Source organism: Scyliorhinus torazame, chromosome 17 (genome assembly GCF_047496885.1).
Source record: "Scyliorhinus torazame isolate Kashiwa2021f chromosome 17, sScyTor2.1, whole genome shotgun sequence".
Taxonomy (NCBI): domain Eukaryota; kingdom Metazoa; phylum Chordata; class Chondrichthyes; order Carcharhiniformes; family Scyliorhinidae; genus Scyliorhinus; species Scyliorhinus torazame.
In genome coordinates this window covers 92129294-92149790 of record NC_092723.1, presented here as the reverse complement: position 1 = coordinate 92149790, position 20497 = coordinate 92129294, and the positions used below count along the sequence as shown (strand labels likewise).

General features: G+C 48.5%; 1 protein-coding gene across 1 annotated transcript in view; it reads right to left on the bottom strand.

Moving 5' to 3' along the window:
• LOC140393998 (ectonucleotide pyrophosphatase/phosphodiesterase family member 7-like) overlaps nucleotides 1–17254 on the bottom strand; it is a 132723-nt gene extending 115469 nt beyond the window's left edge. Inside the window, exon 1 of the mRNA XM_072480740.1 lies at nucleotides 16927–17254. Within this exon, the coding sequence (XP_072336841.1) occupies nucleotides 16927–17170 (244 nt within the window). The 5' untranslated portion in view covers nucleotides 17171–17254. The remainder of the gene's footprint in view (nucleotides 1–16926) is intronic.
• Nucleotides 17255–20497: the final 3243 nt, after the last annotated feature.

Below are 20497 nucleotides of genomic sequence, written 5' to 3'. Positions count from 1 at the left end.
CCAACGGTGGGATAAAATCCTTAAGCAGACATTTATTGCTCAGTAGCTTTAAAAAAATAACACAGTGGGGCTTTCGGCATCTGAATACAGAAAAGGCAACTAGGTACAGAACTTCTCTCAAAACCCGATACGAGATGGAATGAATTAATTGGACTGAACAACTAAAGATAGTGGAGGAGTGCAATGGGGAAAATCGGGTGTTCTGTGATGAAGTTTCCTTTAACTTGATGATTTTGCTCATTTGTGTTTCTGGTTAGTGTGAAAGGTAAGTGCTGACAGGCCACTCTTGCTATACAAGAAGATAAGATGATAAAATATGCCCTTCAATCCCAATTTACTGCCTGGAGATGAAAGATTACCAACATGATATCTATTCATATAACTTAAATTATAAGAGAAGTCATTGGTTATTTTCTTGGGCAAGTAATGAAAATCAACCTGCAATCATTTCCTCTCCACCATCAGCACATGACTGCAGTGTGCACTAGCTTCAGAATGCACTGCAGCAACTGATCTAGGCTACTTCAACAGTGCATCATAAACTAAACCCCTTTACAGCCATGAAGGACAAGGTCAGCAGGGGCACCATTACCTTCAATATCTCTCTATCCTAACTTAGATCATATAGCATTGTCAGACTTAGCTCAGTGGGCAAGACAACTGGTTTGTGATGCAGAACAAGGCCAGCAGTGCGGGTTCAATTTCCGTACCAGCTTACCCGAACAGTCGCCGGAATGTGTCGACAAGGGGCTTTTCACAGTAACTTCATACTTGTGACAATAAAAGGTTATTATTATTAAAATCTTGTAACTCCTTACCTAATAGCAGGAAGAGACCGAAAACCTTCACCTGCAGCAGACCAAGAGAAAGACTACCATCACCTTCTCAAAGCTAAGACAAAGTGGCTAATAAATGTGGGACTTGCTACTGATGTGCACGTTATGAGAATTAACTAAAAAATACCTCCAACATGGCTCACTTATCCTGACTGAAATGTTGTGAGTTAATACAGGATTACATTTTCTGCCAATCCAATATTGCACTAGAATGTAGATATTTTCTTTTGCTTACAACTTTTTTATGACCCTGGCAGGAGAACCATAAACCAATATCATCAAATTTATCAAATGACCCTAAGTGAAAAATTGTCAGAAAAATGGTGTATTTTGTAACTTTTACTTTAACACGAATCAGAACTGACATAAATTGCACATGAATTAACAGAGACAAATGACACGTAGAATTAAAAAGATAAATTTTACATTCAGTAGTCAACACAGCAATCACAAGAACCCACACCACACCCCATGGGAATGTTGCACTATGTGTAGTTCCAAGTTCTCTAACTCGGCCTCTGATACAGTGATTCTCCGGCCTCGTGCTCTCGCTCGAGCGAAATGAGCGAGAGAGCCCAGAAATGTGGACTAAACAATTTGCCATGCAACCAGCCCGCTTCCATAGGTGAAATTATCACCATTTAAGCCCTATTTCCATGCAATTAACAGGACAACAGCAATTAATTTATCCAACAGCCTCCCGTCATTCATCGGCCACCCCAGTTGATTTGATTTGATTTATTGTCACATGTACCGAAGTACAGTGAAAAGTATTTTTCTGCGGTCGAGGGAACGCACACAGTACGTACATAGTAGACAAAAAACAAATCAACAGAGAACATTGACAAATGGTATATCGACAAACAGTGATTGGTTACAGTGCGGAACAAGGGGCCAAACAAAGCAAATACATGAGTAAGAGCAGCATAGGGCATCATGAATAGTGTTCTGACAGGGAACAGATCAGTTCGAGGGGGAGTCTAGTAGCTGTGGGGAAGAAGCTGTTCCTATGTCTAGATGTGCTGGTCTTCAGACTTCTGTACCTTCTGCCTGATGGAAGGGTCTGGAAGAAGACAATGCCTGGGTGGGAGGGGTCTCTGATAATGCTGTCTACCTTCCTGAGGCAGTGGAAGGTGTACACAGAATCAATGTAGGGGTGGGAACTTGTGTGTTGCGCTGCGCTGAATGCACCACACTCTGCAGTTTCTTACGATCTTGGACCGAGCAGTTGCCATATCAGGCTGTGATGCAGCCGGATAGGATGCTCTCGATCGCACACCTGTAGAAGTTTGTGAGAGTAGACAAATAAGTGGTCACGCTTAATCCCGATTAGAACTCCTTTTTGAAAACGTGAATCTGCCAGAAGAACGTTTGTGGGGAGCCAAGGAGGTGAGGAGCCAAGCATCTTTTCTCACATGCAATGAGCTCAGGGGCACTGGGCTTGCCACCCCAGTGCTCTGCTGGGGGTGGGAACCCTCCTCAGTTGTGGGCTGCATTGGGGGTGAGGGGCTGGGGTAGCAACCAGGGGGGGCATCCGTGAGTGGCACCACCAAGCCAACCCCTGGATCGTGTGTATCCATTCCAGGGGCAACCTTGTACCTGCCCCACTGCCCCCATCGACTGCCGAGGCCTCTGGCCGTGCAGCTGAAGGCTATTGCTAATAGGGAATTGGCAATCATGGTGAAATGAGAACTTTGCACAACCCAAGTGGATTCCCGTGGGTGGGCGGGCCATGTAGCATGTGGGAGTCATTGCCGAGCAACCCTCCTCCGATGGGCTGAATTCGCGATGGCGCGGTTCACTTGTGCTTTTAAAAATCGTGAAACTGGAGTGCTGACAGGAGAGAGAGAAGAGAGGTGCAATAATGGGCCGTCGGTCCTGACACTGGCCGTGCTGGCTGGAATGGGGGGGCCCTGCCAGGGCCCAGGGTAGGGGTTTGTAGGGTGACGTGGCAACAGGCCGTATGGCTGGGATGGCTCCCCCACAATACTCGGGTGGTGTCCAAGCATGGACCGCCAGTGCCATGGTTAGCAATGCAGCCTTCTTGCTGAGCATTCCACTGACAACCTTGGTGCCTGGTTCTGCAGAGTGACACTGCCGTATGGGTGCCCCCACCCCTCCAACCCTACACCCCCACCACTCAATTGGCTGCCAGCGGGGCAACAGGCTACCCATTCAGGGCAATGCCTACTGTAGCCCTTACAGGGGGTGCAGGGAGGTGCTGCAGAGCATACCACTGGCAAGGGCAGCGCCAACCAACGGTACCCCTGGCAGCAGGGACAGGAGATGAGGGGGGCATGCGAGGCAAAGCCCGCAGGGCCAACAGGGACAACTATGTAGCCTGGTGTACCTGGTTGGGCTCGGGGGTACGCACCATGCTAACATGTTGGCCATTCACCCCCTGCAGACAATGGAAGACCACCAACATTGGTGGCCTTCCTGCTAGTTGCCACAGCCCTGGAGGATGCCCTGCAGCTGAACGAGTGGGCGCTGCTCGAGGAGGAGGAAGCTGCAGCAGCTGGTTCTTGCCCCAGAGGAACAGGACACAGCCACCCAGCTAGCTGCCCAACAGGTGGAGGTGCAAAGGAGGTGCTGCAAGAGGCCTCATGTGCACCGGCAGCGGCTGTCATTTGAACATCTGCCGGACCGGGCACTCCGACTGAGCAGGGAGACAGTGTGACATATCTGCCAGATCATGGAGCACCTGGCACTGTGTGGGAATGAGGGAGGACACCAGCTCCCGGTGCCCGTCACGGTGACAGTCGCCCTGACCTTTCTTGCCACCGTTTCCTTCCAGGCTCTGAGTGGAGACCTGTCGAGGATCTCACAGACCATGATGCACAGGTGCATCCATGCCATCACGGAGGCCCTAAATGGCCAGTCAGCACAATACATGCATTTCAATGTGGTCCGAGCCATCCAGGATGTTGGGCAGCAGGGTCTGCGGCCATCGACGGGATGCCCTGCTCTAGTTGTGATCGACAGGATGCATGTCACCCTACAAGCACCTGCAGATGACAGGCCGCTCTACTCAAACTGAAAGGGGCACCACTTGATGAATGTGCAGCTGATGTGTGACCATCAGATGCGCATCATGAACGTCTGCGCCTGATACCCATGCAGTGTGCAAAATGCCTTCATCCTGGCACACTCGGTGATTCCCGGCCTCTTTAATGCGCCCACCCAGCTGGGGGGTTGGCTCCTAGGCGACAGGGGTCGTGGCTCCTGACGCCTACGGAGGCCACAGACCGACACGGAGACCCGCTACAATGACGCCCATGCAGCGACCAGGGGCGTGATCAACTGAATGCTTTGGCCTCCTGAAGATGTGGTTCAGGTGCCTAGACCGCTCTGGAGGGGCCCTCCAGTATGATGCGAAGAGGCTAACTCACATCGTGCGGCTGCTGCGTCCTCCACAGATGCGCAGCAGAGAGGCGACGTGTTGGAGAAAGAGGATGAACACCAGTCCTCGGCCAATGAGGAAGATGTGGGGGAGGGGGAGGATGGACAGGAGGCAGACACAGGCGGCCACACGCGTGTGCACCAGAGCCGATGTGCATGGGACGCTCTGATCACCTCCAGGTTTACAGAGTGGAGGGGGGGATCTGATCAGAGGCACAGTCACCACATCACACCCTCACACTCCCCCACCCCTCCCCCTTCCCCCAGGGGTACTCACCCCCCCTGTCTTCTGGGGCAACCGGGCCTTGATGGGTCCATCTGCTGCTCAGGTGTCCCAGATATCGTGGTGTCGACCTGTTCTGCCTGCTGCCCACCATATGCGCCAGGGACAGGAAGGGGGTAGCCTGAGGTTCTACGGTGTTCCGGCACATCACCTGCAGCAGTCACCACCCTCATCATCTTCTCCTCCCTCAGGGTGCCCGATTGCCCATGGACTACTCCGTGGGATGGGGGTGTGAGCTGAGCTAACCCTTGAGGTTCGCCCGCCACCTGCTGCTGCCAGTCCTGGAAGCCTGCAGCCATGGAGCACAGGGAGTGGACCCATCACCACCTGATATTTGCACCACATCATGCTGCTACTGTGCTACCACCTTCTGGGTCTGTGTCGCATCAGCCAGTGGCTGCGCCATCTCCCTTTGGACTGGGTCACCTCCACTCTGTGTCTGTGCCATGTCGGTCAGCGCCTGGGCAATGCCGCTGCAATTCCCAACCATGGCCTGCTGTGACTGGGCCATGCTCAAAAGCGCCACTGCAATTTCCAGGTGGCTCTGGCACATGGCTGCCTGTCCTGGGCATCAGCCAGAGCCTGCACAGAATGCCCGAGGTCTTGCACATTCTGATCCATAGCCAAAATCCACGCCCCCAGTGCCTCCACCATGGGCGCCACCCATGCGGTGTTGGCCGGGATGACACACATGGTTGGACTGCAATACCTGCAGGCACTGGATGTTCACCAAACAACCCCTCATGTAATCCCTGGCTCTGTGACTGCATCTTCGCTATTGATGGTTAAATCTCATGGGATCCAAGGTGCGGTAGCCAATTGGATACAAAATTGGCTTGACAATAGAAGACAAAGGTTGGTTGTGGAGGGTTATTTTTCAAATGGAGGCCCCAGTGGTGTGCCTCAGAGATCCATTCTGGGTCCTCTGTTATTTGTTATTTATATTCATGATTTGGATGAGAATTTAGGAGGCCGATTAAGTTTGCCGATGACACCAAGATTGGTGACACGGTTGGCAGTGAAGGAAGTTGCAACGGGATCTTGATCAATTGGGCCAGTGCGTCGATGAATAGCAGATGAAGTTTAATTTAGATAATGCATTTTGGTAGATCAAATCGGGGCAGGACCTACTCAGTGAATGGTAGAGTTTTGGGGAGAGTTATAGAACAAAGAGATCATAGAAACATAGAATCATAGAATGTACAGTGCAGAAGGAGGCCATTCGGCCCATCGAGTCTGCACCGGCCCTTTGGAAAGAGCATCCCACTTAAGCCCACACTTCCAACCTATCCCTGTAACCCAGCAACCCCACCTAACCTTTTTGGACACTGAGGGCAATTTAGCATGGCCAATCCACCTAGCCTGCACATCTTTGGACTGTGGGAGGAAGCCGGAGCACCTGGAGGAAACCCACGCAGACATGCGGAGAACGTGCAGACTCCGCACAGACAGTGACCCAAGCCAGGAATCAAACCTGGGACCTTGGAGCTGTGAAGCAACTGTGCTAACCAGTGTGCTGCCTGGGTTTCCTCCGAGTGCTCCGGTTTCCCCCCACAGTCCAAAGATGTGCAGGTTAGGTGGATTGGCATTGGTAAATTGCCCCCCCCAAAAAAATGGTTGGGTGGGGTTGCAGGGTTGTGGGGGTGAGGGTCTCTTTCTAAGGGCCGGTGCAGACTCGATGGACCGAATGGCCTCCTTCTGCACTGCAAATTCTATGACTCTATGAGAACATTGAATACAGGAGTTGGGAAGCCTTAGAACATAGAACATAGAAAAATACAGCACAGAACAGGCTCTTCGGCCCACGATATTGTGCCGAACCTTTGTCCTAGATTAATCATAGATTATCATTGAATTTACAGTGCAGAAGGAGGCCATTCGGCTCATTTGAGTCTGCACTGGCTCTTGGAAAGAGCACCCTACCCAAAGTCAACACCTCCACCCAACACTAAGCGCAATTTTGGACACTAAGGGCAATTTATCATGGCCAATCCACCTAACCTGCACATCTTTGGACTGTGGGAGGAAACCGGAGCACCCGGAGGAAACCCACGCAGACACGGGGAGGATGTGCAGACTCCGCACAGACAGTGACCCAAGCCGGAATCGAACCTGGGACCCTGGAGCTGTGAAGCAATTGTGCTATCCACAATGCTACTGTGCTGCCCTTAAGAACAAATAAATCTACACTATATAATTTTACCGTAATCCATGTACCTATCCAAAAGCTGCTTGCAGGTCCCTAATGTTTCCGACTCAACTACTTCCACATGCAGTGCATTCCATGCCCCCACTACTCTCTGGGTAAAGAAACTACCTCTGACATCCCCCCTATATCTTCCACCATTCACCTTAAATTTATGTCCCCTTGTAATGGTTTGTTCCACCCGGGGAAAAAGTCTCTGTCTACTCTATCTATTCCCCTGATCATCTTATAAACCTCTATCAAGTCGCCCCTCATCCTTCTCCGTTCTAATGAGAAAAGGGCCTAGCACCCTCAACCTTTCCTCATAAGACCTACTCTCCATTCCAGGCAACATCCTGGTAAATCTCCTTTGCACCTTTTCCAAAGCTTCCACATCCTTCCTAAAATGAGGCGACCAGAACTGTACACAGTACTCCAAATGTGGCCTTACCAAAGTTTTGTACAGCTGCATCATCACCTCACGGCTCTTAAATTCAATCCCTCTGTTAATGAACGCTGGCACACCATAGGCCTTCTTCACAGCTCTATCCACTTGAGTGGCAACTTTTAAAGATGTATGAACATAGACCCCAAGATTTCTCTGCTCCTCCACATTGCCAAGAACTCTACCGTTAACCCTGTATTCCGCATTCATATTTGTCCTTCAAAATGGACAACCTCACACTTTTCAGGGTTAAACTCCATCTGCCACTTCTCAGCCCAGCTCTGCATCCTATCTATGTCTTTTTGCAGTCGACAACAGCCCTCCTCACTATCCACAACTCCACCAATCTTCGTATCGTCTGCAAATTTACTGACCCATCCTTCAACTCTCTCATCCAAGTCATTAATGAAAATCACAAACAGCAGAGGACCCAGAACTGATCCCTGCGGTACTCCACTGGTAACTGGGATCCAGGCTGAATATTTGCCATCCACCACCACTCTCTGACTTCTATCGGTTAGCCAGTTCGTTATCCAACTGGCCAAATTTCCCACTATCCCATACCTCCTTACTTTCTGCAGAAGCCTACTATGGGGAACCGAATCAAATGCCTTACTAAAATCCATGTACACTACATCCACTGCTTTACCTTCATCCACATGCTTGGTCACCTCCTCAAAGAATTCAATAAGACTTGTAAGGCAAGACCTACACCTCACAAATCCGTGCTGACTATCCCTAATCAAGCAGTGTCTTTCCAGATGCCCAGAAATCCTATCCTTCAGTACTCTGTCCATGACTTTCACTACCACCGAAGTAATACTAACTGGCCTGTAATTCCCAGGGTTATCCCTAGTCCCTTTTTTGAACAGGGGCACGACATTCGCCACTCTCCAATCCCCTGGTTGACAGTGAGGACGAAAAGATCATTGTCAACGGCTCTGCAATTTTATCTTTTGCTTCCCATAGAATCCTTGGATATATCCCGTCAGGCCTGGGGGACTTGTCTATCCTCAAGTTTTTCAAAATGCCCAACACATCTTCCTTCCTAACAAGTATTTCCTCGAGCTTGCCAGTCTGTTTCACACTGTCCTCTCCAACAATATGGCCCCTCTCACTTGTAAATACAGAAGAAAAGTACTTGTTCAAGACCTCTCCTATCTCTTCAGACTCAATACACAATCTCCCGCTACTGTCGTTGGTTGGACCTACCCTCGCTCTAGTCATTCTCATATTTCTCACATATGTGTAAAAGGCCTTGGGGTTTTCCTTGATCCTACCCGCCAAAGATTGTTCATGCCCTCTCTTAACTCTCCTAATTCATTTCTTCAGTTCCCTCCTGGCTATCTTGTATCCCTCCAACGCCCTGTCTGAACCTTGTTTCCTCAGCCTTACATAAGTCTCCTTTTTCCTCTTAACAAGCCATTCAACCTCTCTTGTCAACCATGGTTCCCTCACTCGACCATCTCTTCCCTGCCTGACAGGGACAGACATATCAAGGACACGTAGTACCTGTTCCTTGAACAAGTTCCACATTTCACTTGTGTCCTTCCCTGACAGCCTATGTTCCCAACTTATGCACTTCAATTCTTGTCTGACAACATCGTATTTACCCTTCCCCCAATTTTAAACCTTGCCCTGTTGCACGCACCTATCCCTCTCCATTATTAAAGTGAAAGTCACAGAATTGTGGTCACTATCTCCAAAATGCTCCCCCACTAACAAATCTATCACTTGCCCTGGTTCATTACCAAGTACTAAATCCAATATTGCCCCTCCTCTGGTCGGACAATCTACATACTGTGTTAGAAAAGCTTCCTGGACACACTGCACAAACACCACCCCATCCAAACTATTTGATCTAAAGAGTTTCCACTCAATGTTTGGGAAGTTAAAGTCACCCATGACTACTACCCTGTGACTTCTGCACCTTTCCAAAATCTGTTTCCCAATCTGTTCTTCCACATCTCTGCTACTATTGGGGGGCCTATAGAAAACTCCTAACAAGGTGACTGCTCCTTTCCTATTTCTGACTTCAACCCATACTACCTCAGTAGGCTGATACTCCTTGAACTGCCTTTCTGCAGCTGTTATACTATCTCTAATTAACAATGCCACCCCCCCCCCACCTTTTTTACCACCCTCCCTAATCTTATTGAAACATCTGTAACCAGGGACCACCAACAACCATTTCTGCCCCTCTTCTATCCAAATTTCCGTGATGGCCACCACATCGTAGTCCCAAGTACCGATCCATGCCTTAAGTTCACCCACCTTATTCCTGATGCTTCTTGCGTTGAAGTATACACACTTCAACCCATCTCCGTGCCAGCAAGTACTCTCCTTTGTCAGTGTTCCCTTCCCCACTGCCTCATTACACGCTTTGGCGTCCTGAATATCGGCTACCTTAGTTGCTGGACTACAAATCCGGTTCCCATTCCCCTGTCAAATTAGTTTAAACCCTCCTGAAGAGTAATAGAAAACCTCCCTCCCAGGATATTGGTGCCCCTCTGGTTCAGATGCAACCCGTCCTGCTTGTACAGGTCTCACCTTCCCCAGAATGCGCCCCAATTATCCAAATACCTGAAGCCCTCCCTCCTACACCATTCCTGCAGCCACGTGTTCAGCTGCACTCTCTCCCTATTCCTAGCCTCGCTATCACGTCGCACCGGCAACAAACCAGAGATGACAACTCTGTCTGTCCTGGCTTTTAACTTTCCAGCCTAACTCCCTAAACTCGTTTATTACCTCCACACCCCTTTTCCTACCTGCGTCGTTGGTACCAATGTGCACCACGACTTCTGGCTGCTCCCCCTCCCCCTTAAGGATCCTGTTGAAATTGTACAAGACATTAGTAAGGCCACACTTGGAATACTGTGTACAGTTGTGGTCGGGCAACTGGGACTAGCTTAGTGGTGAAGACTGGGCGGCATGGACAGGTTGGGCCAAAGGGCCTGTTTCCATGCTGTAAACCTCTATGACTCTAAGCCCGAAACCCATCTGGATGGAACCTAATTCCTGGGGCCGGCCTGCCCTCTGACCGCCCACCCCCTCGGGAGTTCCTACCTCCACCTGATATACTGGATTGTGTGCCCCAGATAGTGTCCCAGGAGCTTCTTCACCAAAGTTCCCAACTGAGGTGAGTGTCTCTGGGATGGTGGAGGGTGTTGGAGACAGCTGTGACGGGAAATCAGCGTCATCGTTGGACTCGTGCCCACAGGAATATTACTCCCGTCCTTGCTGCTCATCTTATCGCTGCTTGGCACACAGGGGGCTCCAGCTGTAACACTGGTTGGGGGCGGGACCACACCAGATGGACCCGGCCATCACCAGCAGGTCCTGCAAGACACAAGACAAGATGCAGGATTAGCCCAGGGAGAAGTGGGGGTGGTGAGGGTGGTGTGGGGTTGAGGGTGGGGGTAAGGGTGAGGATGGTGTGGAGGTAAGAGTGGGGGTGATCATGAGGGTGAGGGTGAGTGTTGTGTGGGGGTCATGGTACTGTGGGGGTGGTGTGGGGGGGCAATTGATGCACGTGTCATTGGGAACTGCAACTCAGTTCCTTGCCTGCGGCTGATCTCCATCCCGGTGACCTCCCTTTCATCTAGGTCACTGATCATATCCATGGCCCTCTGCTCAGCCATGGTGAGAGGCCGCAGGTCTGGCGGTCCCCCTCCAGTTTTTTCCTCCTCCCGGCGATTATGGATGGCCTTATCCTGGCGGTGGAAGGGGTGCAGAAACAGAAACCAACAGTGTGACACAGTCCAACGCATGCAGCCCAGGGGGTTGGTAGCTGGTGGCCTCAGTGGCCAGGGCATCCGGCCATGATGGAAGGTATGGTTCTTCGACATGTGGTGCAGGGAGGTGATTTGGGGGGATAGGATTACAGGTGTGTGGGACTGGGGTTAGTGCCAGGGGCACAGTTGCCTACTCACCCTGCCCGACCTGAGGAGATTGTGCAGTTTTCTCTGGCATTACTGGTCTTTCCGGATGGTGCTGATGGTGGTGCTGGCTGCATCTGTCACCTGCGGCCAGACACGGTGAATGGCAGGTGTGGCAGCCTGGTTCCCAGGCCTGAAATGCAGGGTGGCCCGCCCCTCCTCCACCATGTCCAGCAGGGCCTCCAGCTCGGCATCCGTAAATTGTGTGGCCACGCGTCTTGCTACCATCTTGTTGGCAGGGATGGGGTGTGTGAGGAGTGTAGTGTGTATATGTGGCTGCAGCTTGTCAGCCTCCTGACTGTGAATCTTGGACCCAACAAATTTGTCACTGTTTCTCATTGGAATCGATTGTGTTCCAAGTAACGCTAGTGCCAGCCCCTTAACAGTCCTGAATTGGTCCAGGTGTGTCACTGGTATTGCTGTCATGGAAGGCAACGAATCCTGCATTTAGTCTCAGGAATGGAGAATTGCACCCGTACAGTTCAGGTGCATTGACTATGCTAAATTGCCCCATAGTGTCCAAAAGTTTAGGTGGGTTTGCTGGTTATGGGGATAGAGTCGGGCACGGGCGTTGGTAGGGCGCTCTGTCCAAAGGTCGGTGCAGACTCGACTGGCCAAATGGCCTCTTTCGGCACTATACAAATTCTATTGAACATGGCAGAAAAGGTTGAGAGAGTACTTAATAAGGCATACATCATCATTAGCTTTATTAATAGGGGCACAGGGTATAAAATCAATGAAACCTGTTTAAAACACTGGTTCAGCCTCCACTTGACGACTGTGTCCCATTCTGAAAGAACAAAGAACAGTACAGCCCAGGAACATGAAACTAGAACCTTCTGCAATTCCTGGGCCCATACCCTTCTATTTCCATCCTATTCATGGATTTGTCAAGATCAAGATGCCTCTTAAACTTCACTACCGCACATGCTTCCAAGACCTTCCCCGACTGCGCGTTACAGGCCCTCATCACCCTCGAATAACCTTAAAGTTATGTCCCCTAGTAATTGATTTTCCACCCCGGGAAAAAGCGTCTGACTATCCACTCTGTCCATGACGCTCATAATTTTGTAAACGTCCAATAGGTCGCCCCTCAACCTCTGTCATTCCAGTGAAAGAAATCTGAGCTTATCCAACTTTTCCTCATAGCTAACAAACTCCAGACCAGGCAATATCCTGCTAACCTCTCCTCTTCCCTCTCCAAAACCTCCACATCCTTCTGGTAGTATGGAAACCAGAATTGTATGCAATATCTCAAATGTGGCCCAACCAATGTTCTGTACAGCAGCAGCATGACTTGCAAATTTTTATACTGAATGCCCCAAGTGAGGAAGGCAAATATGTCGTCTGCCTTTTTGACTACCTTATAAACCTGCATTGCAATTTTCAGTGATCCATGGACCTGTTAGGCCACATCTCTCTTCCTGTCAATACTCATAAGGGTTCTGCCCTTTACTGTATAAATCCCACCTTGATTAAACCTTCCAAAATGAATTATTTCACATTTGTCTGGAGTAAACTCCATCCGCCATCTCTCTGTGAATTCTGCAACAATCTATATCCTATCACAACTCTAGCAATCTGTGTCATTCGCAAACTTGTTAATCAGGCCAGCTACATTTTCTTCGAAAGAATTTATATACACTACAAGCAACATATGTCCCAGCACTGATCTCTGAGGAACACCACTCGTCACAGCCTCCATCAAGCCAATTCTATATCCATCTTCCCCTCCCACTACATCTACATCTGTCACAGTTTACCCTCTGATGTTAGTTTCTCTGCTGTTTGGCCTTTCACACCTTTTGTTCTCTCAGGAGACTGCCATTAGCACTTTTCCCCATGGTTTCTGGGGCTTTGAATCATCTTTCATTCTCACTCCACTGTATAAATATTTCCCACATTCTCTGTCTTATAGCTTTGACTAAGGGTCATCTGGACTAGAAACGTTAGCTCTTTTCTCTCCCTACAGATGCTGCCAGACCTGCTGAGATTTTCCAGCATTTTCTCTTGTTCTATATCCACCTTGTCAGTTCATCTCTGATCCTGTGTGACTTTGTCTTTTGTACCAGTCTGCCATGAAGGACCTTGTCAAAGGCTTTACTGAGGTCCATGTAGACAACATGCACTGCCATTTCTTCATCAGTCATCTGAGTCACTTCTTCAGAAAAAGTGATCAGATTAGTGAGACATGGCCTCCTCTTCACAAAACCATGCTGCCTCCCGCTAATAAGTCAATTTGTTTCCAAATGTGAGTAAAACCTGTCTCGAAGAATCTTCTCCAATAATTTCCTACCACTGATGTAAGGCTCACCAGCCTGTAGTTTCCTGGATTAGCCCTGCTACCTTTCTTAAACAAAGGAACAACACTGGTTCCTACTTAGTCCTTGGGACCTCACCTGTAGCCGATGAAGATACAAAGGTTTTTGTCAAGACTCCAGCAATTTTCTCCCTTGCCTCCCTCAGTATTCTAGAGTAGATTCCATCAGGTCTTAGCTACCTTAATTCTTTTTGAGACACCCAACACCTCCTCCTTTTTGATATTGACATGACCCAGAATATCTACACACCCTTCCCCAGACTCATCATCCACCAAATCCTTCTCACTCACATACTGTGCAAAGTACTCATTAAGTACCTCATCCATTTACTCTGGCCTCACTCATAGACTCCCCCCAACTTTGTGCTTGAGTGGGCCAACCCTTCCCCTGGCTATGGCGGCACGGTAGCACAGCGGCTAGCACTGTTGCTTCACAGCGCCAGGGTCCCAGATTCGATTCCCGCTTTGGTCAATGTCATTGCAGAGTCTGCACGTTCTTCCCGCATCTGTGTGGGCTTCCTCCCATAAGTCCCGAAAGATGTGTTTATTAGGTGAATTGGACATTCTGAATTCTCCCTCTGTATACCCGAACAGGAGCCGGAGGATGCACCATAGTAAGCATCCTAACTGGCTGCATCACAGCCTGGTATGGCAACTAGGGGATTTTCACAGTAACTTCGTTGTGGTGTTAATGTAAGCCTACTTGTGACAATAATAAAGATTATTATTATTACCTTCTTGCTCATTATACATGTACAAAATTACTTGGTATTCCCCTTAAATCTGTTTGCCAAGGACCTTTCATGACCCCTCTTAGCCCTCCTGCTTAAGATCCTTCCTACTTTTTTAACATTCTTCAAGGACTTTGTCTGTTTTCAGTCTTCTAGACCTTAGAATTGCTTTCTTTTTCTTTTTTGACTAAACTCACAACATCCTTCGTTATCCAAGATTCCCGCAACTTGCCATACTTATCCTTCATCCTCACAGGAAAATGCCAGTCCTGAATTCTAATCAACTGATGTTTGAAAGACTACCACATGTCAGATGTTGATTTACGCTCAAACATCTGCCCTGAATCCAGATTCTTCAGGTTCTGCATCTGAGGACTCCTCTTATCTTTATCCAACAGTACCGTAAAACTTGCTGAATTATGGTCACTGTTGCCGAAATGGTCTCCTGCAGAAACTTCGACCACGTGTCGGAACTCATTCACCAATGCCAGGTCCAGTACGGCTCCATTCCTCGTTGGACTATTTACATATTGTTTCAAGAAACCCTCCTGAATGCTCCTTACAAATTCTGCCCCATCCACTAAGTGAGTCCCTGTGAATATATATCACCCACCACAACAAACCTGTTCCTTTTACATCTTTTCAAAATCTGCCGACATATCTGCTCCTCTATCTTCTGCTGGCTGTTGGGAGGCTTGCAGTAAACTCCCTTCCTATTCCTCAGCTCTATCCTATTGCCTCGCTGCATGATCCCTCTGAGGTGTCCACCCTCAACCCAGCTGTGATATTCTCCATAACCAGTAATGCAACTCCCCCACCCCTTTTAAATCCCTCTCTATTTCGCCTGAAACATTTAAACCCTGAAACGTTTAGCTGCCAATCCTGTCCCTCCCTCAACCAAGTCTCTGTAATAGCAACAACATCATTGTTCCAAGCTCTAAGGGCAACATAGTGGTTCGCACTGCTGCCTCATGGCCCAGGTTCGATCCTGGCCCTGGGACACTGTCCATGTGGAGTTTGCACAGTCTCCCCATGTTTACGTGGGTTTCACCCCCACCACCCAAAAATATGCAGGGCCACGCTAAATTGCCCCTTAATTGGAAAAAATGAATTGGGTACTCTAAATTTATTTTTAAACAAAATTGTTCCAAGCTCTGAAAATAGAATCCCTACAGGGCCCATCGAATCCACACAGGCACCTGCAAAGAGCCCCCCACTTAAGCCCATGCCATATCCCAGTCACCCCACTTAATCTTTTGGGCATGAAGGAGCAATTTAGCAGGCCAATCCACTGAACCTGCACACCTTTGGACTGTAGGAGGAAACCGGAGCACCCGGAGGAAACCCACGCAGACACGGGGAGAAAGTGCAAACTCCACACAGTCACCTGAGGTTGGAATTGAACCCAGGACCCCGGACCTGTGAGGCACACTTCAGAAAACAATCTGAGAAGGTGCACAAAAGATTCATAAGAGTGGTCCCAGGGATGAGAAATTTCAGTGACCAACTTTTACAGGTGCACCATAGTAAGCATCCTAACTGGCTGCATCACAGCCTGGTATGGCAACTGCTCAGCCCAAGTCTGCAAGAATCTTCAGAGAGTGGTGAACACAACCCAGTCCAACACACAAACCCGCCTCCCATCCATTAAATCTGTCTACACCTCCCACTGCCTGGGGAAAGTGGGCAGCATAATCAAAGACCCCTCCCACCCGGCTCACTCATTCTTCCAACTTCTTCCATCGGGCAGGAGATACAAAGGTCTCAGAACATGCACGAACAGATTCAAAAACAGCTTCTTTCCTGCTGTTGCCAAACTCCTAAACGACCCTCTTATGAACAGACCTGATAACACTAAATCCCTGTGTGCTTCACCCGATGCCGGTGTCTATGTGTTTATATTGTGTACCTTGTGTTGCTCTGTTATGTATTTTCTTTTATTTTCATGTATTAAATGATCTGTTCGAGCTTCTCGCAGAAAAATACTTTTCACTGTACCTCGGTACATGGGACAATAAACAAATCCAGTTACACAAAAAGGTTGGAGAAGTTAATTTGTTTTCTTGAAGAAGGGAAGGTTGAGCAGAGAATTGATAGAGGTGTTCAAAATCATGAGTGGTCTGGACAGAGTAGATTGGGAGAAACTGTTCCCATTGGTGGAAGGATCGAGAATAGAGGGCAGAAATTTACGACAATTGGCAAAAGAAGCAATGGTGACATGAGGAAAATTTCATTCATGCAACTACTGCTAGGATCTGAAGTGCACTGCCCAGGAATGTGGTGTGGATGATCCTCCTACCACTTTCATGGGTCCTTTTATTTGTCTGTAAGAAGATTATAACCTGTTTTAGGATTCAATTACTGTTGGCTTTTTGGGGCAGCACGGTGGTGCAGTGGTTAGCACTGCTGACTCACAGTGCCGAAGTCCCAGGTTCAATCCCGGCTCTGGGTCACTGTCCGTGTGGACTTTGCACATTCTCCCCATGTTTGCGTGGATTTCGTCCCCACAATACAAAGATGTGCAGAGTAGGTGGATTTGCAACGCTAAATTGCCCCTAAATTGGAAAAAAAATCAATTGGGTACTCTAAATTTATTTTTTAAAATCTTTGCCTTTTTGAAATAACTTTTCAATTACCTTCTGTTCCTTTCCGCAATCATCCAGTAAAAAAAATGTTTCAACACATTATCGGTCTCTATTGATTCACATATATAACACCAATTAAACACGCAAGTCATATAGTCCAATATTTTCATGTAGAAAATGTACTTTGTTTTGATGCCTCACCTGTGATAGTTGTGAAATGGGAAGGCGATGTCATTGTTACAAAAGGTGGGTTAATGTACTTTGCTTTCACTCCCTTTCTTGTTAAATAGTCCAAATGTGGCGTTTCCACATCCTGATCATAATCCCAACGAAATCCATCAAAAGAAATCAACAGGAGTTTATTCATTTTCTGACGTTTCTCATTCAGCTGGATTGGCAGACATGTCACTACAATTAGCGATGAAATAAAAGTTAAATACTTCATAGTAGTTCTATTGATAGCATTGAACAGGTACAAGTGAGTCCAGAAATGTTGTGCAGGTTGTTCAACAACTGGAAGAGAAGGAATGATGGCAGAGAGAACCTTTCGTCAGAGCTGTTCAGAATTTGATTGCTTAAGTACATCTTTTATCTTGATGTTAAAGAACAAAGGTCAAGTATGGCATCACTCGCTGAGTCAACATCTTTGATAATTGAACTGATAAATTATATTCTGCTAAAACAAGCAGTTAGTTTCATATTTAGACATGTATACATACAAAATGCGCATTTTCCTCCAAAAGTGATTATTTTTCAATGTTTTTTGCGAAAAATGCATTTTGCGCGGTTTTATTCTTCAATGTTCCTGTGCAAAATATTCATTTTACACCAAAAGTGATTTCAAAGCAATTTCTTTTGCAAAGTTATTGCACAAAAAATGTTCAGTAGAATTTCCTTTTCTGAGATGTTGTGGACTTCTACGACAGCAAAACCTGGACGTGGTTGGCGGGCCCAAGGAAAAGGGGGAGATCAGCCTCGGGCGAGCTGAATTGCAGTTCCAATGACATCCCCACCAACACCACCCTCACACCGCCTTCAACCACACATCACCTTCACACTACCCTGATCCCCACACTACCCCCACACCCACACCACCCCTTCACCCCACTCCACCAACCTCACCACCCCCGGCTCATGATCTAATCATGTGTCTGTGTCACATCAGCCAGTGGCTGGACAATGTCGCTGATGATATCAGACATGGCCCGCTGTAACTGGGCCACATTCAGGAGTGCTGTTGCAATGACATATGGCTCTGGTATATGACTGTTGTGAGAGGGCAACCCTGTCCTGGGCCTTAGCCACTGCCTGCACAGATTTCCCCTTGGAAATGCTAATCTATCACCGAAACCCTCGCCCCCAGGGCCTCCACCGCGGACTTTACCTATGCAGTGTTGGCCTGGATGGAAGGTATGGCCGGCACCACCTCCTGCTCCTGCATATGGTACAACTCCTCTACCCATAGACATGGCTTTATTGTCTGTAAGACCACAAAGGTAGACACCAGTTAAGTTGGCTCGGGTGCAGGGCGCAGCTTCGTGATAGGGGCTAGGGTACGTATCTGTATATATGTTTCCACATTAAACACCTATGCACAATGATGCAACTTGCCTTGGAGCTCTGTCAGTGGGTGTGAGGGGTGGGCTGGTTAGGGCTGGTTGCAGACGGGATGGGGTGGAGGCCCGGGGGGGGGGTTGGCCTTGGCCCAGGAAGCACAGTTCAGCCAGCGCTCACCGCTCCAGTGTCCCACCCCATTCCCCCATCCAGCCATCCTCACTTCCGCCACCCCAGGGATTCAATGGGACCGTGTGACAGAAAGGCCAGCTCGTATCCAGACAAATCATTCCATACATGAAAAAAAACATAGGGGATACATAAATACACAATGTAAATACATAGACAAAGGCATTGGGTGAAGCATACAGGAGTGCAGTACTACTCGGTAGAGAAGATGTATGAAGAGATCAGATCAGTCCACAAGGGGTCATTTAGGAGTCTGGTAACAGCGGGGAAGAAGCCGGGTGGGATTCTTCGATGCCAAAATCAGGGGCGGGATTCTCGACCCTCCGCCAGGTCAGAGAATCGCCAGGCGGTGGCGTGAATCCCGCCCCCACCGGCTGCCGAATTCTCCGGTGCCGGGGATTTGGTGGGGGCGGGAATCGCGCCGGTCGGTGGCCGTTGTCAATTCTCCGGCCTGCGATGGGCTGAGCAGCCGCCCGTTTTACGCTGGTTCCACCAGCATAAATTACACCAGGTACTCACCAGCTGGACCTGGCTGCATGGGAGGCCCCCGGGGTCCTCGGGGGGACGCGGGGGGGATCTGGCATCGGAAAGTGCCCCCACAGTGGCCTGGCCCGCGATTGGGGCCCCACCGATCTGTGGGCGGGCCTGTGCCATGAGGGCACTCTATTCCTCTGTGTCAGCTGCTGTGGACCTCCACAATGGCTGCCGCAGAGATGAACCCCCCTGCGCATGGGATGGGATGACGTCAGCACACGCTGGTGCTCCCGCGCATGCGCCAACTCGCGCCGGCCGGCGGAAGACCTTCGGCGTCGATTGACATGGCGCCAAACATCTTCCGCGCCAGCCAGCATGGCGCAATCCACTTCAGCACTGGTCTAGCCCCTGAAGGTGCGGAGGACTGCCCTCTGACCATCCACTCCCGCGGTGTTCCTACGCCCACTGATCAGCTGTGTGGTGCGCACCAGATAGTGTCCCAGGAGCCTCTTCACTAATCAAGGTGAGTGTCTCTGGGATGGTGGAGGGTGTTGGAGATAGCTGTGATGGGATGGAAAGTGAACCCTCAGATAGCGATGGTCCAAATGGGGTCCCTGGTCATGCACTCAGATCCTACGCGGACCAGCTGGCAGATGTGTTCGCAGACATCTTCAAACTCTTCCTAATCTGTTATGAGGTCCCCACCTGCTTCAAGAAGACCAGCATCATACCAGTGCCAAAGAAGAACCAGGCACTGTACCTCAATAACTATCGTCCCGTGACCTTGACATTGATCGTAATGAAGTGCTTCACCAGGTTGATCATGAGGCATATCAACTCTCTGGCAAAAAATAGGAAATCATGATGAAAGCCTCTTTGAAAACAAAGGACAAATTACTCAAGACATTTAACTGGACGAGAAAATCACCATGGTTCCAAAATGAATGTTTCGCAAAAAGTTGTAAATTACCATGAAAGCCTCTCTGAAAACCATCTCCAAATCACACAAAAAGCTTAACTCGACTAGAAAAACACTTTGCTTCCAAAATGAATGTTTGGCAAAAAGCAGGAACTTTTGATGAAAGCCTATTTGAAAACAGACGGCAAAATGCTTAACTCGATGGGAAAATCACTTTGGTTCCACAATGATGTTGGCAAAATGTTGTAAATTATGATGAAAGCCTGTCTGAAAATAGATGGCAAATCACTAAAAATGCTGAACTCGATGAGAAAATCAGTTTGGTTCCACAATGAATGTTTGGAAAATGTAGTAAATTTTAATGAAAGGCTCTCTGGATCAAACAGCAAATCAGACTAAATGCTTAAATCGATGAGAAATTCCATTGGTTCCAAAATGAATGTTTGACAATAAGTAGGAAATTTTGATGAAAGATTCTCTAAAAGCAATGGCAAATCAGTCAAGGCGCTTAAATCGAAGAGAAAATCACTTTACTTCCACAAGAATGTTGGCAAAAAGTAGTAAATTATGATGAACGCCCTCTGAAATAGACGGCAAATCACGCAAAATGCTTAACTCGACGAGGCAAATACCATG